We start from the raw sequence: 20,072 nt of genomic DNA, 5'->3' as shown, positions 1-20,072 counted from the left end.
TTAGAATATTACATAAACTTAGTTGATAAAGCAGCAGCAGGGTTTGAGAGGATTGATTCCAATTTTGAAAGAAGTTCTACTGTGGGTAGAATGCTGTCAAACAGCACTGCATGCTACAGAAAACTGTGCAAGGAAGAGTCCGTTGATGTGGTAAACTTCATTGTTGTTGTATTTTAAGAAATTGCCACAGACACCCCAGCTTCAGCAACCACCACCCTGATCAGTCAGCAGCTGTCAGCACCAAGGCAGGACCCTCCACCAGCAAAAGGACTATGACTTGCTGAAGGTTCAGATGATGGTTAGCATTTTTTTTAGCAACAAAGTATTTTTATTTTAATTTTTTAAAATAGAAAACATAAAGGAACATTAATATCCAGTCAGGGCAAAGAATACTGGATTTAATGACCCATTAAGTGTGAACCACTTTAGGTTCTTCACAGTAACATGTATTTTAAAGTAAAATTTGAATGCATATTGCAGAGAATGAATCCATTTAAAAAACTTTATAATTTCCTTACCTGATACTAATACCAGTATGATTTTTAGACTGTAAATTTTTTAAATGATTTAACACTGAGAATAAGATTTAAAGTAAAGTTAGCAATGTTCCTGAATTACAGATTTGTTCAGTAGTAAGCCTTTGAGTAATAGTACTTTCTTCTCAAAAAGTAGTCAGTGTACATTTTAGAATTGTGCAGTAAGAAAATATTGGCTAATAAAAAGTGGTATTACTTGAGATAGTCAAAATGAAAGAAAAACTATACTTTTGCTTGGATTATTTATGCCCAAATAATTTACCCTGCAGTCCACAGATGTATAGGGCATAAAATATTTTTGAATAAGAGAAAAGCGAGGGTCCTAAAATAGGAACATAAACCAGAAGAATCTAAAAACAGCATCCTGTTATTTTATTTTTTGTGTATTTAAGCTGCTTTTGGTTGCATGCCCTGATCTGTAGAAGGTTAATTAACAAGGAAATAAAATTTCCAAGTGTTTAAAAAATTTGCTCATCTTCTATAAAGCAAGTTTTAATGTGTCAACACTTAAAAAATACACAGTGACTTGATGAAACAGCAGTACAACTGCATAGAATTGAGCTCCAGAGAATTATACATTTATGAGCTGTCTTTCCTGGGCTCTGGTTTACAGGAGTATTGGCTTAGAGACCAGCTTAGAGCCATCTGCTCCTACCTGGAGGATACAGGCCAGGAAACTCTTAGGATTATATGGGCCTTTTCTGTTCCTAAATAAAACACCAGGAGCTCTCTGGTCTTAAAAACAACCAAGCATCCAAATACGTACACTGGGGACCCTTCCCCTTTGTGAGTCAAAGAAGAGGAGAGTTTGTGACTTTTGCTGAAAACAAAACAAAATCTCCCACAATTCTTCTAAGAGACTGAAATGTACTAGAAATTTCAAAACTAGAACAATGCCATCAAAGATTAAACCTCTGAATGCCACCCCAAAATAATAAAATTGGGACCTCCAGGAAAACAGGTACCAAAAGAATCAAAGTAATGAATGCACTGAGGATTCCCCTCTTTGAAGGCTGTTTAAGGAGGTAGGGTTTCACAGGTTTTTGTTTGTTTATCTTTTGGCCTCTGAACATTTTAAAAATGCTTTGCCCAGCTCGTCATTTAGGCTAATTTTGGAGTTCACAAGAAACCCTAATACTGACATAAGGATATGCTACAGTTTCACAGCTATCATTTGTACATATTAAAATCAAGTTGATTTACTCTTTTTGAGTAAGTATAACTAGAATATGGCAAATTAATATATTTCTTTACATACAACTTTGTGTCTCAAAGTTCTTGAAAAACAAGAGCAGATAACTTTGTATTCAAAGACTACCAAAGTGTGCATTTGATATTTATATGCAAACAAAACCTTATGAATCTCCTGTCAATTCTGCATGATGCCTTTAAGGAGGAAATTACATACAAAGTTGCTAACTGTGCAAAATGTTAAATTGCTAAAACATTTTACATAATGAAATGATACATGTAAATGTAGAAGTTGACACATGAAATTAACATGGGTTCATAAGAACTTATCACATTTCAGAGATTTTCTTTAGTAACAAGTTTTTATTTTTATATTTCCTGTACACAGCAAAGTTTATCACAGAAGATAACCCTTTTAAACAAATTCAACAGGGAATTCTTGAGGCACCTTCTCATATAAAACACAAGGTGAATGCAATTATCAATCCATCTGAGAAAAGTTTTCAATCTAAAGATCATTTTTTTTCCATTTAAGTATATTTTATAGAACTTTGATAAGGCAAGACAAATTGTGAAAAAATGTAGATACAAAAATGATGTAAACTAATATCTTATATTAAAAAACCCCAAAGGGAAAACTGGAGATGGGGCAGCTCAAACAATGCCTATGTCAGAAAAACCTAAAATAGAATTGTGCATAAGCTGAAGAATACAAAGAACTTCTGGACTCGGCACAGTTTGGGTTTTCCTTTTTTTTTTTTTTTTTTAGTCTTTATATTACATGTTTTAAATCATATCAGGAATGCAAACTAGAACTGCCCACTACTTCAGTGGAAAAAAGTTGAACATTGTGCAATTTTCTGCCTCTATTTTTAAAAAGTGGCAGCAATCCCTGCATTTGTATATGAAACAAGGATTTGAGAAACTTTATCAAAAAAGGTAATGAAGGCAAAAATTGGCAGACATCCAGCATATTGTTTCTTTTTAAAACAATGTGGATGGTAATTTCATGATTAAAAAATGAATCTTTTAAATAAATACATTGTATCTGACATTTGCACTGACTGATTTGATAAATCTTTAAGTAAACAAGGGCTTTACTACACTCCCTGTAGCCTTAAGCCACTGGCTTTAGGTTCTGGAGTCCTTTTTCACTGGGTTTCATACACTGCGACTCTGCAGACTGATTAGGCATCATGCTGCCATTCTGTCCTGGAGGCGGCTGCACTCCATAATTTGGTCCCATCCATGGTGCAGAAGACTGTTTAAATCCCTGCTGGTTCCATAGCTGGCCATACATTGCATATGCAGGTACTTGCCAACCATTAGGCATATACTGGCCAATTTGTTGTGTGTTCCTATACCACTGGCCCCAGTGGCTGTAAGCTTGTGGATATCCAATTTGATTCTGCTGTTGCATGGGATTTATCATATCAAGAGTTTCTTTGCCCCAGTAGCATTTCACAACATGGCCTTCAATGGTAGTTCCATTAACAGAAACAACTGCACGTGCTGCACTTTCATGGGAATTGAACCGAACAAAAGAATATCCTTTATCTGGAAAGACTCGAAGTTCCATTATTTGTCCAAATGGCGAAAAAGTCTGACGCATTAGTTGTTCTGTTAGCCCAGAAGTGACACCTCCATCATATACAGTACAGTTGCTTGGACTAGACTGATTTACGACCTCATCATATGATAGCTGTTTGGTGTTTGACTCATATGTACTGTTTGGAACTGGAGGCTTTCGGGTTGCCCAGTTAGTTCTGATTTTTCTTCCACCAAGCCACTGGCCACCCATCTGTTGAATGGAGTTTTCAGCATCCCATCTGTTGAAAAAGGAGACAAAGCCATATTCCTTAGACTTTCCTGTTGCCATGTCTTTTACCACTTGGGCATCTGATATTCTTCCAAATGGTGCAAAAGCAGCTTTTGTATCTTCAGTTGTAATTTCTGGACTGAGATCACCAACAAAGACATGGAAATGACCTTGTGAACGCTGTGTGCTAACAACGGTACTACTGCTTGTATCCTCCTTTTGACTGCTGTGGGTTGTTGCCCACTTCACTTTGACTTCCTTACCCATTATCTTCCACCCATTCATTAGCAGCTAGTGCCACAGCTGCATGACGACGCTCATAAAACTCTGCAAAACAATATGGATCATTTCCAGCTGTATCCATAATCATTCTGGAGAATTAAAGCTTCTGTCACATCTCAGGAAAGCTTACCGACATATAGAGTCTTAGGCATTTCGTCCTCCATGGCTGCTGCTGTCGCGGTGGCGCCTCTGGCTCCAGCTCTCTACCCTTTACTACCTCACAAATCTTTTGATTGGCCATGGATGCAAAATGGCGGAGTTTCTCGGCCAACTAGAGGTTACTGCGCCCCCCTTCTTCAGCGGCAGTTACACTAAACCGCCCAGCCCAGCGCGAACAACAAAGCCTCAGGTCAAGATGGCGGTGAGCCGGGCACCTTAGAGCAGCCCGGGAAGTGACCCGGACTGCGCAGGCGCAGAAGAATCTTGCACTTTGGACCTCCTGTAATTTAATTTTTTTAAATCGGAGTACAGTGTCAAGCAATAAGATATTTTTTAATTAAGGTATGTAGATTTTTTTTTTTTAGACATAGTGCTAGTGCACACTTAATAGACTACAGTATAGTATAAACATAACTTTTGTATGTACCTGTAAACCAAAAAATTTGTGTGACTCACTTTACTACGGTATTTGCTTTATTGTGGTGGTCTGGAACTGAACCTGCAATATCTGTGAGGTAGGCCTGTATATACATCATAGCACATCTACCTAGTGGAATATTTTGCTGCTGTTAAAAAGAACACATTACTGAAGAGAATCCCAAGCCCTCGAAACTACGGTCATTTATGATACATGGGCAGATTTTTATTTCTTAAAACAATCTGCAAATTTAATTTTTTAAACATTATTTAAGGTAAGCTTTCATTTCAATAAAAACATTCTTTACCAAAATTATCCCAACATGAATTTAGGTTCTTTTCTTTTCAAAGTTCATATTGAGACCTTTGGTATGTCAGCCAGTTATTATGTAACGTCAGTTAGATGGTTTTCATTTACACCTCATAGTATATGTTGATGAACAGGGCAGAGTTTTTATTTAAAAGTTAATATTAGATAGGTGGAGGGGCAAGTTAATGAAGTGGAGGAGTTGATCCTGCTTCTCTTATAGGTACTGGTGACGGGCCATACCGACGACTGAACTGCAAGACGTTGCTGAGCATGCTAAAGCAATCCACGGGCTCTAAAACCTATCTTTTGACATAGCTTAACATATTTTTGTTTTTCTTGTTCTAATTCATTTTGTGCTCTGAAACATATACTTGAGAGGCCAGAGCAAAGTGATCAGGATGATAAAAGAATGTTGACTCATTCAACATGAGGTATGATAGATGAAACTAAGATTACGTAGCCTGAAGAAGGGAATATTTAAAAGTGTCTCTTGGAAAAGAGGTTGACTGTGTCTGTTGCTGGACCTGTAGGTGAGAATGGAGAGTTATAGGTGGACAGGCTTTAGCTCCATCTGAAGAAGACCGTCCTGAGAAGTTGAGCTGCCCAGCTGTGGCCTGCACCTTGTGGGCACTAAGCTCCCCACTCCTGGGAGAGACTGGAACGCTGTTTGCTTGTGTGTCAGAGGCCAGGAAGTGGGCCTTTGGCCCGGATGACCTTAGTGGTACATCCTGACTAGAATCCTAGGGTTTACCAGGGCATTTATGTATGGTATTTATCTGTGGTATCAACATAAATAGTAGTCTAAGTAGATACAATTTTTAATTAAAATATTACATAATAGTTATATATTACATAGTGGTTCTTTCAGCTCATGTTACTGATATTACTCAATATATCACTAGGTGAAATAAACACGAAACAATTTTTTAAAAATAGAAATAAGCGGCTGAGTTTTAAATTCTATGAATAAAGTGGCTTTGAGTCCGTCTACATGCAGAAAACATTGGAATAAACACAACCACTTTTAAACAGTGAATAGAATTGCCTCATCTCCTGTCCTGACCAGAGGGTTCTGGGAATCTCTGGTAATGAGACCTTGGGCCAACATCAAAGTGGCAACAAAAGATCTGGGATCCGTGACGTTTGACAAGTGTCACTGTGTAGAGAATTGCCTCCCTCCATCTAACTTGGATTCACTCTTGAGACCCAAAGTAGCCCAAAGCTGGTATTCTGAGTATTGTGGGAAAAAAGCAGGAGTAACAGCAGTGAACTTCTTTCCACTTTTGATACAGTTTATGATTTTCTCATTAACTCACTGTCTTTTGCCTCAGTTAGCCCGTCCCTTTACTATTGATATGGTTTTGGATAAATTTTGCCAGTTTTGGGAAACTACGTAACATGTAGTGACCAAGGATCAAAAGTTCTCATTTTGGGATGAAAACGGAAATATAGTACCCACTGCTAACAAAATGTGTTCTTAGGATGGTGGTTGTAGGTCTTCTGGTAGCTGCCAAGCCCACATTTGATGTTCTTTAACCCTCATCTTGGGATCCTTCTGGGTAGAGTTGAAAAGAGATCACTTACTTAATCTTAAATGTTCTGCTGGATTGTTTGATTCTTCATGTATTATCCCATTCTGGTCTGGGGAACAAATGGATTTATAAAGAAATGGATAGAAGAGGAAAGTTAATGAGTTAACGGTTTTCTGGGGGAAAGGTTAGGCAGATACCCTTGGTGCTGGGGAGTAGATGATGGAAATAAAGTAGAGGTGGTTAGAGAGTCTTGCTAATTCTTATTCTGAGTTTGGTGTATGCAGAACATGAGGCAGTATCATGAAGTAGTCAAGAGCAGTGGCTCTTAAAACCAGGAGTCAAACCCGGGTTCAAATCTTAGCTCTAGTACTCACTAGCTGTGTGACTTTGGGTGAGTTATTTAACCTCTCTGAACTTCTACTCTATAAAATAGAGTCATATGTGGAACGATAATATACTTCCTCTTAGAGTTGTTTTGAGACATAATCTGTTTAAGAAACTTAGTATATTGCCTGATACTCATTACTTAATAAAATCAGGCATTATTAATGATCATTGCTGACATCTATTTTATCTTTCAAATATCAAAACAATTCTGAGTACTCAGAGTAGCTGTGACTAAAGGTCGAGATATATGAAAAGCACCGTTCCCTGCCCACACATAGTATTCCTAACTCCAGGCAATGGTCTTGCTGTGCCTTGGTATGTGGAAATGGTATTGGCCAGGGTTTGCTTAAGTTCTGGGCTCAGGGGCTCTAGTAACCCAGGACTACAGTGAAATTACAGGTGGGCCAGGAAGGAAGAGGTAGGAAAATAGTCTTATTCTCTCTGTATTTGTTGATCTACTTGGCTTAGAAGATGTCACAAAAACATTTTAGAAGAGGTCTCTCTTAGCCTTGGTTGGCTGAAACAAACATCATTGCACTTTGACAGATTAGATAATTGAATCACTTTGAGCCTTTGGTTTACTCATAAAAGCCATAGTTGTTTGGAAAAAAAACTCGTGGTTTCTAGAAACGACACTTGTTAACAAACAGGCACTTATTAAGTATTTTCCTTCTCTCTTCCTAACTCTTTCCTGTCAGCATCTAAATTTAATAATCTACCTGCGCCCAGCTTTTGTCACCACGTGGAATTAACAAGGTTTAGGTTGACTTTGCCTAAAGATTTAAAGTAGTCAAAGAGTCTTGAAACATCGTAAGAGAAAAAGCCACCACCACCCCATCCTGTTTTAAAAGCAAAAATATGAAAATAGAGGTGGAGACTTGACTGACAGGTTCAAGGACTTTGGGGTAGAGGAACTTTGCAGAAATTAGATCGTCAAATCTGTTGATCACTCTTCAGTCCTTAGCTTACCTGCTCCTCAGCAGCATTTGACACCTGTGATCATTCTGTCTTAAAATGCTCTCATCCTCCGGTTTCTGTGAAGCAACACTTTCTTACCCTTTTTCCCTCCTACATCACTGGCCTGACTGCTCCTTCGCCCTGCCTGTAGGTTCTTCCCCCTCTGGGGACCTTAAGTATTAGTGTTCCGCAGGTTAGGTCCTGTTTCCTCTTCTCTCTTTATCCATTCTTCTTGGGCGGTCTAATTTATTCTCATAGACATTTCCCTTGGAAAGTGTATCCAAGAGCGTCCTGGACACCTCTGCCTGAAACCGAACTCTTCTCCTCCTGGTGCGAACCAGCTGTGACCATGTGAGGAGCCATGTAGGATTGAAATACCTGCTTCATCACCCAAAGCACAGAACTCCTAGGTGTGGAAGGATTGAATATGCTGAATACAGGGAAAAAACTCACAAACACAGAGGGGACACACAGACACATGCACACACTGACATTGTCCCTGTCCCTCCTCAGATGGGTCTTGCTCACTCAGCCTCAGCACAAATGTATTTGCCAAATGAATGAGTCCCAGTGCAATTGCAGTGTGATAAAGGCAAGGATATGTGGGGTTTTCTGTCTTTACTGCATTCCACAGGCAGGCGGTAACTATAAGGAGAAAGAGAAGGTGAAACAATAAGACAATTCTAATTCCAACTGGAAAGTAGCTTTGCCACCTGGAATGTCCACAGACCAACTCGTTAGTAGTAGTAACTAACTACTTCTTATTTTGTATTTTCATTTTGTTATTTGGACTTTTAAAAAAAGACAGATCTCAAACTTAGTTAAGCTTGTCTGCTTTTGTGTGTGTGTGTGTGTGGTATGCGGGCCTCTCACTGCCGTGGCCTCTCCCGTTACGGAACGCAGGCTCCGGACGCGCAGGCTCAGCGGCCAGGGCTCACGGGCCTAGCTGCTCCGCGGCATGTGGGATCTTCCCGGACCGGGGCACGAACCCGTGACCCCTGCATTGGTAGGCGGACTCTCAACCACTGCGCCACCAGGGAAGCCCCTTGTCTGCTTATTTTTATATTTAGTTGATTTCTTGATATTAAGTAAGTCTACACAGAAAACACTTTGCTCTCCCTGGGGAAGGTGGAAGACCCTGAAGCGATGGGCAGCAGGGGCTCCCTGGGCCGCTCACCGCTGGGTTGAAATTGGAGGAAGCGCTTCTGGGTGAAGGGTGTGCAGGGGCCTTTCCAGCCCGAGTGCAAAGTACACTCTGCCCTGCCCTCAGTCAGATGTAATCATAGTGCTGGCGCCTCTCATATTCTGCCTTTGATTCCTGAATACTGATGATTTGGAGGAGTGTGGATTGTCTGGCAAACAATTTTTCCTTCATTATTAAAGTCTATTACATCTATGTGAAAATTTTTCTATTATAAGTATATTGAAAGCAATATTCTCATTATTGAAAATTTAGATGTCTGTTTAATAAAAATAATTTTAAAAACCCAAATTTGCACAGCCTCAAACGATTAACATTTTGTTTATTTTCTCCCATTCTTTCTTCTGTACACAGGTATTTGTTGTCATTTTTGTTTACACGTACAATTTTGTAGATGTCTTTTTTCTCTTTTTTCAAATTGAAAATATTCATTTCATCCAATAATCATATGATTGAGTTTTACTGTAAGCCACAAAGATCTTGGGGAACACCACAAAGTCACTGTCTCATGAAGCTTACCTTCTAATCATGGGAAACAGGTAAAGGCAAACAAATAATAACTTAGAGAAAGTTTTGAAAAAAGAAGTGAAAGTTGCCCACAATGTTATCTCCCAGACATAATGATGGTATGTGTCCTAAATTTATTTTAAAAAGCTAATGTTGGGCTTCCCTGGTGGCACAGTGGTTGAGAGTCCGACTGCCGGTGGAGGGGACACAGGTTCGTGCCCTGGTCCAGGAACATCCCACATGCCACGGAGCGGCTAGGCCCGTGAGCCATGGCCGCTGAGCCTGTGCATCCGGAGCCTGTGCTCCGCAATGGGAGAGGCCACAGCAGTGAGAGGCCCGCGTACCGCAAAAAAAAAAAAAAAAAAAAAAAGCTAATGTTGATATAGCCTTCTTAAAAAAACAAAAATGGGATTAGATCATAGGTTTTCTTTTTTTACTTTCCCACATGTTGTGGACACTTTTTAAATGTCAACTAAAACTTTGTGTAACAGTGGCTGTGTAGTAGTATTCTGTATGATGGATGTGCTGTTAATTTAAGCATTTTCCTAAAGGTCGACAAATAGAGTATTTACAGTTTTTTACTCTATTAAAAATAATTCTGTATCAGATATTCTTATACATAAACCTTTGGAGTATCTAAATGCTTCCTTAGTTTATGTTCTCAAAGAGAAATTGCTCACTTTAAAAGCATATCCAAAATTAAAATTTTAGTATTATTGCTACTCTCTCCTACAAAAAATCTTTTAATAGTTGATGCTCCTGCCAGCAACATATGAGAGGACCCTTTTCAGTATATTCTTACATTGAATTTTTAAAAATTGAGATACAATTCACATGCTGTAAAATCCACACTTTTAAAACATGCAATTCAGTGGTTTTAGTGTATTCACAAGATTGTGTAAAGATCACCACTATCTGATTCTAGAACATTTCATCATCCCCCAAAGAACCTTATGCCCTCACCAGTCACTCTGTTTTTTCCCTCAACTCCTGGCAACCTCTACTCTACTTTTTGTCTCTATGGATTTGCCAGTTTGGGGTATGTCATGTAAATGGAATTATACTATATGTGGTCTTCTGTGCTTGGCTCCTTTCACTTAGCATAATTCTTTCAGGGTCTATCCATTTTGTAGCCTGGGTGATTTTCTTAGATTCTAATTTGGCTTTCAAGTACTTGAGTGATTCTTAGGGGGATAACCCAGGTTTGTCCTTGGACCTCTGTTTGGGAAGCATTGACCTAGGCTGTAATCTTTCCATTAGTTCTTAAATCCTTTACAACTGACCCAGAACCTGTTTATCTAGATTCACATTTTTAAGTGTCTTTTCTAGGAATATTGTAGGTTGATGGTCTTCGATCAAAGAAATGTGTTTTATTACTATCAGTGCAGTTTATGAGTTATCATTGTTGCATGTTTCATCAGTCAGTCTCTCTCAGATTTATCCTTGTGTTCCTAGGTGCTAGTCGCTTTAAATTGTCAACGTAATGTAAAATGTTGTTACTGTGGTCCATCATCTGAAGTCTGTTCCTTTTAGGGCCATTTTCAAAATGGTAATTTAGGGCTTCCCTGGTAGCGCAGTGGTGGAGAGTCCGCCTGCCGATGCAGGGGACACGGGTTCGTGCCCCGGTCCGGGAAGATCCCACATGCCGCGGAGCGGCTAGGCCCGTGAGCCATGGCCTCTGAGCCTCCGCGTCCGGAGCCTGTGCTCCGCAATGGGAGAGGCCCGCGTACCGCAAAAAAAAAAAAAGGTAATTTAATGCCCTTCTTAGTAGAAGTTGAAACAAAGACTTTATTTAGGCTCTTTACCTTTTCCCCCACTGACCTTGAGAAACATGGAAGAAATATGTTTTGTCTTATATTTTTAATCCTCAGCAGATATCTTTTCCAGGCTCCCAACAAGGTGCCTTATAAATAAAAGCATTTCTGGTGGATTATTGACTTTCGAGATTATAATTTCATATTTTTGGTTACTAATATCTGCCTTTTGGAACACTTCCTCCTTTTTTTTTTTAAAGAAGGTGTTGGGGGTAGGAGTTTATTAATTAATTTATTTATTTTTGCTGTGTTGGGTCTTCGTTTCTGTGTGAGGGCTTTCTCTAGTTGTGGCCAGCGGGGGCCACTCTTCATCGCGGTGCGTGGGCCTCTCACTATCGCAGCCTCTCTTGTTGCAGAGCACAGGCTCCAGATGCGCAGGCTCAGTAGTTGTGGCTCACAGGCCTAGTTGCTCTGCGGCATGTGAGATCCTCCCAGACCAGGGCTTGAACCCGTGTCCCCTGCATTAGCAGGCAGATTCTCAACCACTGTCCCACCAGGGAAGCCCACACTTCCTCCTTTTTAACACGGGGCTGATTGTGCCTCACGTCTTGTCCCAGCTCTACCAACTTCCTAGGAATACATCTTGACAAATTGCTTTCTCTCTCTAAACCTCTAAATCTCTAAACAGATTATCTTATCTGTAAAATGAGAAGTGGACTAGACAACTCTCTAGGATTCCTGGGAATAGAATTGCTGGGACATCAGGTAGGTATGTGTTTAGTTTTATAAAGAACTACCTGACCTTTTCCTAAAGCGATTGTGCACACCATCACATTTAACGTTTCTAACCAAATGTCATCATTCTGGCCTGGTGGCCTGGTTCCCTGACATGTCGTGAAATACTCAACGAAACAAGCATTTGGCCAGAGGATTCAGATCCAGGCTTCTCGGCTTACTAGTTGTATGGCCTTGGGCACATCACTTAGCATCAATAATCATTTCTCCATATACAAAATAGGCAGCATGATGCTAAGTTTGTAGGATTGTTGAAAAGATTAGAGATGTCATGAAACGTGCTTTGCATAATTCTGAGCGTATCCATTTGATGTCTGTCCAGTAGCTGCTAGCTGCTGTTACTGTTATTGCCTAATGATTGAATATCCAGTTACCACCACGCCTGCCTGAGATACCTGCTCAGCTTTTTGGAGAGCCCCAAAAAGAGAGACCTTGACATGAGGTATGAGTTGAGGAGAGAGTCTCACTTTGACCTACAGAGTGCTGCCTTGATGGAATTAGGTCTTCAGTGTATTGTCTTTTAAAGCCTTTTAAATAAACAAACCTGTGTCTCTTGCTTTTTTAGTGTGTCCACCCTTGCATTATAAGCAAAAACTTATTCCTTGAGGGCCAAGTGTCCCTGGCACATAATTAAGTAACATCCCAGGGATGGTTATGCAGTCATAGGATCCCAGCTTTAACCAGGTACCTGTTACAGTACTGTTGAGTTTCTTGCTGTCTTTTCTTTTTTTCTCTTTCTTTTTCTTTCTTCCTTCCTTCCTTTCTTTCTTTCTTTTTTTCTTTCTTTCCTTCTTCCTTCCTTCCTTCCTTCCTTCCTTCCTTCCTTCCTTCCTTTCTTTCTTTCTTTCTCTCTCTCTCTCTCTCTCTCTTCCTCTCTTCCTTGCTCCCTCCCTTCCTCCTTTTTTTGTCTTTTTATTGTGGTAGAAAATACATAATTATAAAATTTACCATCTAAACCATCTTCTTGTATTTTATTGATTTAAATTTCTTTTAAGTTTACTTAGTTCCTCTTTTTCCTAAGCCTTAAGCACTGAATCAGCAATGAGGGAGTCAAACTGAATTGTTTTCCCTTTTGTTCCCCCCCCGCCCCCCAAGTAGTGAGTCCTGCCAGAATGACCAGTTCCCTCTGGATTTAGGCTGTTTATGACACTGGACTTCATTTATGATAAAAAATCCAAAAGAATCCTTTTCTTTCATCATTTTCTCCTGGGATTCTCAGTGTTATGTTTGGGAGTATCAGACTATGAAAGGGAACTGGGAAGAACAGCAGGGAAATACGCAGCTGAGTTTTGCACTCCCCGTCAGTTCCAGGGTGGGCCAGGAAGTCTGAGCAGAGATTGGTAACCAGAATGCCAGAGAGAAACCACACCATCTGGCAAGTGTCTGTGCCCTTCAGCACAGGCCAGGCCCCTTGGTAAGAGAGCAAGCTACTCACAAATGGGGCTGGTCCTAAGCCATCATCCAAAGATGATTGTAACCATCTTCCTGGAAAGCCTGCTTGTCTCTCCCTAAGTTATTTCTTTGTTTCCTGAAACTAGCACCCACGTTATTATCAGATTATTGGCAACCCCAGCCTTGTTATGAAATGACAAATGTACTTTGTGACACCAGGCCTGAACACATGAGATATACCTTCTGCTTCCAAAGGGCTGTTTACATGTTGTCATGTTAGGAGGCTTCACTTTTATTTGGTGGTGCTCCAGAACAGCTGGGAAATGTTCTTTTAGCGTTGCCTTCAGCACCTATGACACTTCCTTTCTAAAGGCATGTATCACAGTAAAGCATCCTCCCGTACGTTAGTTGGTTTTTGTAAGTGGTCAAAGGTTATCTGCTGCTGAGTCTGGTGACAGAGTTAGATGATCATACAGAAGAACACTATTTCTAGTTAAAAATAAAACGTATAGTTTTGAATGATCCAGATGTTCTCATTGACAGTCAAACCAGGTGAATGTTAATGCTGCTTGATGATATGTGAGAGCAGAGATTTGGGGAAATAAAGCAACACGTTGAGGTTGACCCCACATCCTTATCACCCTGGTGACATCACCTTTATTCATGAATACATTTGAAGAGTAACTTGTATATCAGCATGATAAATGCCACTCGGGGTCAGAACAGTGTGCCTAGGATTCGTGTCTGCTAGCAGAATCTAAAGGTATTTTGTGGGAGACTGTTGTCGCCAGTTCTAGAAATGGAGCTTAAAAAGGTGTTTCAGATTTCTGCACGTAACATGGAAATCCTTCAGGTTTTTACATACAAATTACCTACATAATATTACTAACAACTTAGTCCACAACGGCCTTGCTCCACAAGGGCTAAAGCAAACATAATGTGTGTCCTGTTTGCCACTCTGTGCCCATGACCTAGCACAGGAGGAACTACCACATCGCAGGCACTCAGGAGATGTTGAACAAGTCCATGCATTCAAAGTTAATACCACTATTTGTGTGAAGCTTGCAGTGGAAGAGTAATATGCTTGTCTCTCTCTCTTTTGCAGTTGTCAAACTTAAAAGTTCTGAATCACTCCCCAATGTCTGATGCCTCCGTCAATTTTGACTACAAATCCCCCTCCCCGTTTGACCACAGCACTGATCAGGAGGACAAAACTGAAGATGTTGCCCGTCCCTGTCTGCCCCAGAAGGACCTGCACACTGCTGAAGAGGACACTGAGACCCTTTTCCCCAGGAAAACGACATCCCATAACGGGACGGAGGACAGTGGAGGAGGCGGCACTGGCGTGAAGAAGAAACGGAAGAAAAAGGATCCAGGAGAGCAAGAAGGGGCAGCAAAGGGAAGCAAGGACAGGGAGCCCAAGCCAAAGAGGAAGCGTGAACCTAGAGAGCCAAAGGAGCCCAGGAAGGCCAAGGAGCCCAGGAAGGCCAAGGAGCCCAAGGAGCCCAAGCAGAAGGACGGGGCCAAGAAGGCGCGGAAGCCCCGGGAGGCCTCGGGCCCCAAGGAGGCCAAAGAGAAGAGGAGCGGCCCTGACTCTGCAGCCAGGACGAAGTCCAAGAAGGCCAGGTGCGTCCCTTTCTTCCCGTCCCGAGCTCCGGGCTCTGCCTCCACAGAGAGGCTGGCCTTGGCCTTACTCCAGCCCCCCTGGACATGACTTCCCCACTTTCAGCCAAAGTAAACCACCTTCTCACCTCCTTAATTAATACTGTCCCTGCAATTTCTTGCCATTCACTTTGGATTAAGGAGAAGTGAAGTATGTTAGCACACACAGGGTGTCAGGGAAGGGGCGTCACAGGTGTGATACAGGGAGGGCAGCGATTTGGGGAACGGCTGCAGTGTAGCCTGGAGAGGAGCAGCTGTCAGGAGGGTGCACGGTGCTGGGGTCTGGGAGAGCCGTGGGTGTGCGCAGAGTTCCAGGCAGAAAAGGGCTGCCTGGCTCCCCTGGGCTGTGAGCTCTCTAGTGCAGGCCCACGCCTGGTCTGTTTCTCTCATTCGGTGTCTAACACGGTGCCTGACATGTCAGCAGGTGCTCAGGAAACGGTGAGTCACTGAGATCAGAGGAGACAGACCGTAGTGACCTGTAGAGAGAGCAGAGGGCATGGGGACAGATTGGCTGCCGGGGTGATGTTGGGGGCCCTGGCTGTAGATCCTATCAGGATCCAACAGTACACTTTATTCGGGGAGTTAAATATTTGTCATCTGTATACAAATGTAATGTTCTTCGTTTCATCTCTTTTTAAATTCTTGGTGGAGAATATTTAAACTTTTTGTGGACGTAAAAAATAAAAAATATGTAACCTCTATATATTTAAGGGGAATTTAAGGAATTTAAGTTTCTAAAATGTAAGTGCAGAGGCAGAGTATAGACCAGGAGCACCCCTAAAGATGCAGGGGTTGATGCAATTGCTAACAGAATATAAAGTAATGGGGCCATCAGACCTGTACAGGGTTGGGCATGAAGGAAGTACATTTTAAAGAGAGAAAGCATTTTAGGTGGCGTGTGCTGCTACTCAGAAATTATTTTATGGTTCGGTTCATTTTCAGAAGGACAGTTTGTTGGGACCAGATGGATAATTTTCTAATCCAAGTTAAAACCGCCTTATAATACTCACTGCCTTCTGCCTGGCAGGGGGTTTTACCTTTGTTTATCATAGAGGCTTGGGTGGGATCCCAGGAATGTAGTTCACAGTGAATGGGCGTAAAATAACCTCACCGGAAGGTCAAAAGAAGTAGGTAAAATCAGGAGTCTGACTAACGAGCAACGTATGGGCCCTGTTTCCGGGTGAACCTCGTGCGCACACACTGATGTCTGATGTGGGTGGAGTGGAGTTTCTTTCTTCTGCCAAAAACTTTCCAAATTATTTTGGAGAAGCTGAAGAGGTTCTTCAGTGTGGCAGCATGTGTGAAGGAGATTCAGACATGAGCTAATGGAGTGACTTACTTTGGTTATTACAGGAAACAAAGAAGAATCCTCAAGGATGGTGTTTTAGAATTAGGGCCGTTAGAGGACGGTCTGACAGCTCTAATAAGGAGTTTGGTAGAAAGTCATAGGTATCAGGGCTCACTTTAGCCACTGGTCTCTGGTGCTTACAATTTTATCAACTTCTTCTTAAAGGAATTCGTATTTACTTTGTGTGGGATATGAAACAAGGTGACGGGTATACAGACATTGCCATAGATTCCATTTGGGGGCAATGAGGAGGAGGCATTTCACAAACCAAGGCTGGATGTCAAATGTATGCATAGCAATATTAAGGGAAATGATTTTGATCTAGTTAGGTTGTATAAAATATAAGTGTGTTGGAGAAGTGCTTCTGAGTCTGCCAACTTAGAAGACAGCAGAACCTCTTGAGGTTTAGAAATCCAGGAGAAACACTCAGAGAGGATGCTAACAGATAGGGCTGGTTATCTCTTTGGGAATGTGGACAAGTTTCACGAGGCTCTCAACCTTCCTTGATTTGGGGGCTGTGTAAGACTGACCTGTTAACATCGTGGAATTCTTCCATGTAGCCCAGATAGGGTTCTGGACTGGTGAGCCTTTCTTGTCTTTTATATATTTATAAAATTGCTTTGGCTCCTTTAATTTATGATTCCCACTAGGCAGCAAAAGCAGTTCTAGTTCTGAAAGGACATTAGCTGATAAGAAATATGTTGGTAATTAAGTCTTATTTTTTGTGCTCTTTGGTTTACTCTCTTGCAGATTGGCTTAAGTGCATGTTTTGATCTGAGCCTTTATTGATTAGCCCCTGGATGACACTCCGTGGTTACAGATGATTCGCTGGGTGCTTGGATTATTGCAGGAGCTTCACAGCTGATTTAAGGGCTTCTGGTCTTTTCCTGCTTCAGTCCATCTTGCCAGCTGCCACCTGGCTAATCTTTCTGAGGCCCTGCTGTTATCTTACTTATGTTTGTAGCTGGTAGCGGTGGTCAGTCAAACCCCCTCTTCCCTCTCTCCTTTCCAGATCAGCTGGGAAATAGTCAGCAGAGATGGAGATAGGAGCTATCAGCTTTATTATTGATGGACCAGATTGAAGGACTTGCACTGGCTTGTGGCCAGAATCGGGCTTCCTGTTACTCACTCAGTTGAGTTTATCCTCCAGAACTGCAGGCATGTCCCTGAAGCAGAGGGAGGACCCTGGGCCCTGGGTGCTTCATTCCTTTTCCCAAGTCTCACCAGTCCCATAGGTCCCCAGTGAGAGAAGGTCAGGGCAGTGAGAGGAATTCTAAGAAGGGCCGAAAATATGTGTCCGGTATTGTTCCCTCCTTGGGAGTAGGGAAGCATGAAAACATGGAGGGCAGGGAGATGGGATTCCCTCTAACAATTACACCTGCTTAGACACTTCTGATTGTTCCTACTGCCTCCAGGACAAAATCCAGACTCCTTCTTTTCTCTGTTATCCAAACCCTTTGGGGTCTGACCTCTCCCTGCCTCCTGGTCTCTGGCAGCAGACCTGGCCGGCTAGGTGCATCTCCTCAGGCCTTAAATGAGGTACTTGGCTCCCCCTTCTCTGGATCGCTCTTCTCCAGCATGTGATGCCCTTTGTCCTCCTCTCAGACTCCCAAGCCCTTCCCGTTCTTCAGCTCTGAGTGCAAGTCCCACCCAGTTCCTCCACAGAGCTCCCACACCCTGTGCTAGCATGTCCCCTCTGAATTTCCACAGCCCTTGGGGCCTCACTTGTATCACAAATCAAAGACTTTCAGACCTTGAAGAATAAAAGAGATCTAGTCCAGCCCTGCTGCATGCAGCCAGGGAAACAGACCCACAAAGAAGTGACTTGTTTGCAAGGGTATGTCATTAACGCAGACCTCCTGATTCTCAGTCTTATACACTAACCTCTGCAATAGGCTGTCTCTCAATCGTAAACCAGTATTTTCTTGTATGTATGACCTGTCTCCTCAACAAAAGTGAAGTGCCTGAGGTCAGGACCACCATGCTTTGTGTCTTTTATGTCCCTGGGGTTGTTCAGCAGAGAGGTTTGTTGGTTGTTGGACACATAGAAGGGGTGTGTGTGTGTGTGTGTGTGTGTGTGTGTGTGTGTGTGTGTGTGGTTTATATATTATTTTTAAATATTTTATATATATAATTTGTTTTCTTAGAACAAATGGATAGAGCTCTTCTCCCTGAAAATGAGATCCATATAAGATCCCATTGTTAAATAACAGTAGGTGGTTATAATGAAGTATTTTATTCTTATAAATTTTATAATTTTAGAAATGAAAACTTCAAGGTAGCTTGTCCAAGGCACCAAGCTAATGAGTAGCGCTGTCAGGATTTGGCTCTAGGCTCACCTGCCTGTAAAACCCACTTTTTTCTCCACAGCTTTGCGCCTCTTTTCACTTTGCTAGGGAAGGTCAGGAATGGATAACAGTGGGGCAATTCCAGTGTCAGAGAAATTGGTTTTTCATTTGTAGGAAACGGCCCCTCTTCTACAGGATTTTAGTCTGCACACTCCGTAGGATCCTCTCAAGGACTAAGATGGCCCCAGCTTTTTCCTATGCTGTTTCTCTTTGCATTTGAGGCAGCAGATAGATAATTGAACACCGTTCCCCTCCTAAACAGATGACAGGGTCTAGCAGATGTTCCTTTTCAAGGATGATATTAGTAGTGACGGATATCTACTTACTACTTAGCGGATAAAAACACTCAAGTATACTGGAGAAGCCTTTAAAAAAACAAAAACAAAAATTACCCTTTCTTATGGGGATATATGTATATGTATAGCTGATTTACTTTGTTATAAAGCAGAAACTAACACACCATTGTAAAGCAATTATACTCCAATAAAGATGTTAAAAAAAAAACTACCCTCTCTGCCTTTCCCTCCAAACTATCTTGGAGTATGAGCCTAGTTCACTCCTTTATTATATAAAAAGCAAGAAGGCTCCTCCAGGAAGCCAAGTTAGGCTCTCTGTCACTTCCCTGACTCTGAAATTTAAAATTCACAAGTATAGTTTATTTGCTTTTACTCTTTTTTAATTATAGTACCTTTTCCCGAAGAGGATGGGGCCGCTGGCATAAGAAGATATACACAAATACACGTACACCTACAAACACATACGCAGACCTGTACATACGTGGACACCCACGGCCCGCATAGCTGCAGCGAGGGGCTCAGAGAGGAAGGCAGGCCTCAGGTTTGCGAGGTCAGGTAATGTTGATAAAGGCTTTGGGAAAATGCTTTGAGATTAGAAAAGCACTGGGCCAGTTCCTCAGGGAAGTCAAATTTTTACCAGTTGAGAGCATTATGTGATGTAGTGGATACTGTCCTCAACAGTTTTTTTACGTCAAACGCTGCTATGTGACTATGAATTTCATATTTCTTTTTTGAAATGACCTTTAGTAAAAGTCAGCTTCATGGCATTAAAGCATGGCTTGGTGAGCAGGAAAGATGGGCCATTCCAGTGTGCATGAGGGCGTCAGGAGGTAGGTCAGTGGCCCTTTGGGTTGCCCTCAAACCGGGGAGCCAGGCGCTCTGACTGCGCTGGAGGTTGCCTTTGTAAGTCAGGGTCTTGAGTGTTGGTGTCCACGTTGTTGGTTGAGGGCAGAGCATAAGGTTTGGAATTTCCACACGTCAGAATGGTTTATGTTCTCTCTCAAAGTCAAGAAGTGAATCAGTGTGCTGGCCCAAGTGGAGGGCTATCTAGCATCTGCTAGGAATGAAAAAACCAAAATGATGAAAAGAAATGAATGGTCTCATTAGCCCCAGCTTCTGTGCCTCAGCTTTTTACCCCCATTTGTTTGGGTTTGTCAACCCAGGCAGATCTTCCTCTCA

General features: G+C 41.7%; 1 protein-coding gene and 1 pseudogene across 4 annotated transcripts in view; one reads left to right on the top strand and one right to left on the bottom strand.

Annotated features, from left to right (window-relative positions):
* The window catches only part of CHD6 (chromodomain helicase DNA binding protein 6), a 211,663-nt gene that overhangs the window by 68,150 nt on the left and 123,441 nt on the right, over nt 1-20,072 (top strand). For all 3 annotated transcript variants that reach the window (XM_082857422.1, XM_082857423.1, XM_082857421.1), the window contains one exon: nt 14,345-14,865. In XM_082857422.1, the coding sequence (XP_082713548.1) occupies nt 14,345-14,865 (521 nt within the window). The remainder of the gene's footprint in view (nt 1-14,344; nt 14,866-20,072) is intronic.
* LOC309973844 (cytotoxic granule associated RNA binding protein TIA1-like) lies at nt 2,374-4,200 on the bottom strand (annotated as a pseudogene). The gene has a single exon. The product of its transcript is annotated as a cytotoxic granule associated RNA binding protein TIA1-like (transcript).

This window comes from Leucopleurus acutus (assembly GCF_964270905.1).
Source record: "Leucopleurus acutus genome assembly, chromosome: 16".
NCBI lineage: Eukaryota > Metazoa > Chordata > Mammalia > Artiodactyla > Delphinidae > Leucopleurus > Leucopleurus acutus.
The sequence above is the reverse complement of the archived record's forward strand: the minus strand, read 5'-3'. Positions and strand labels throughout refer to the sequence as shown.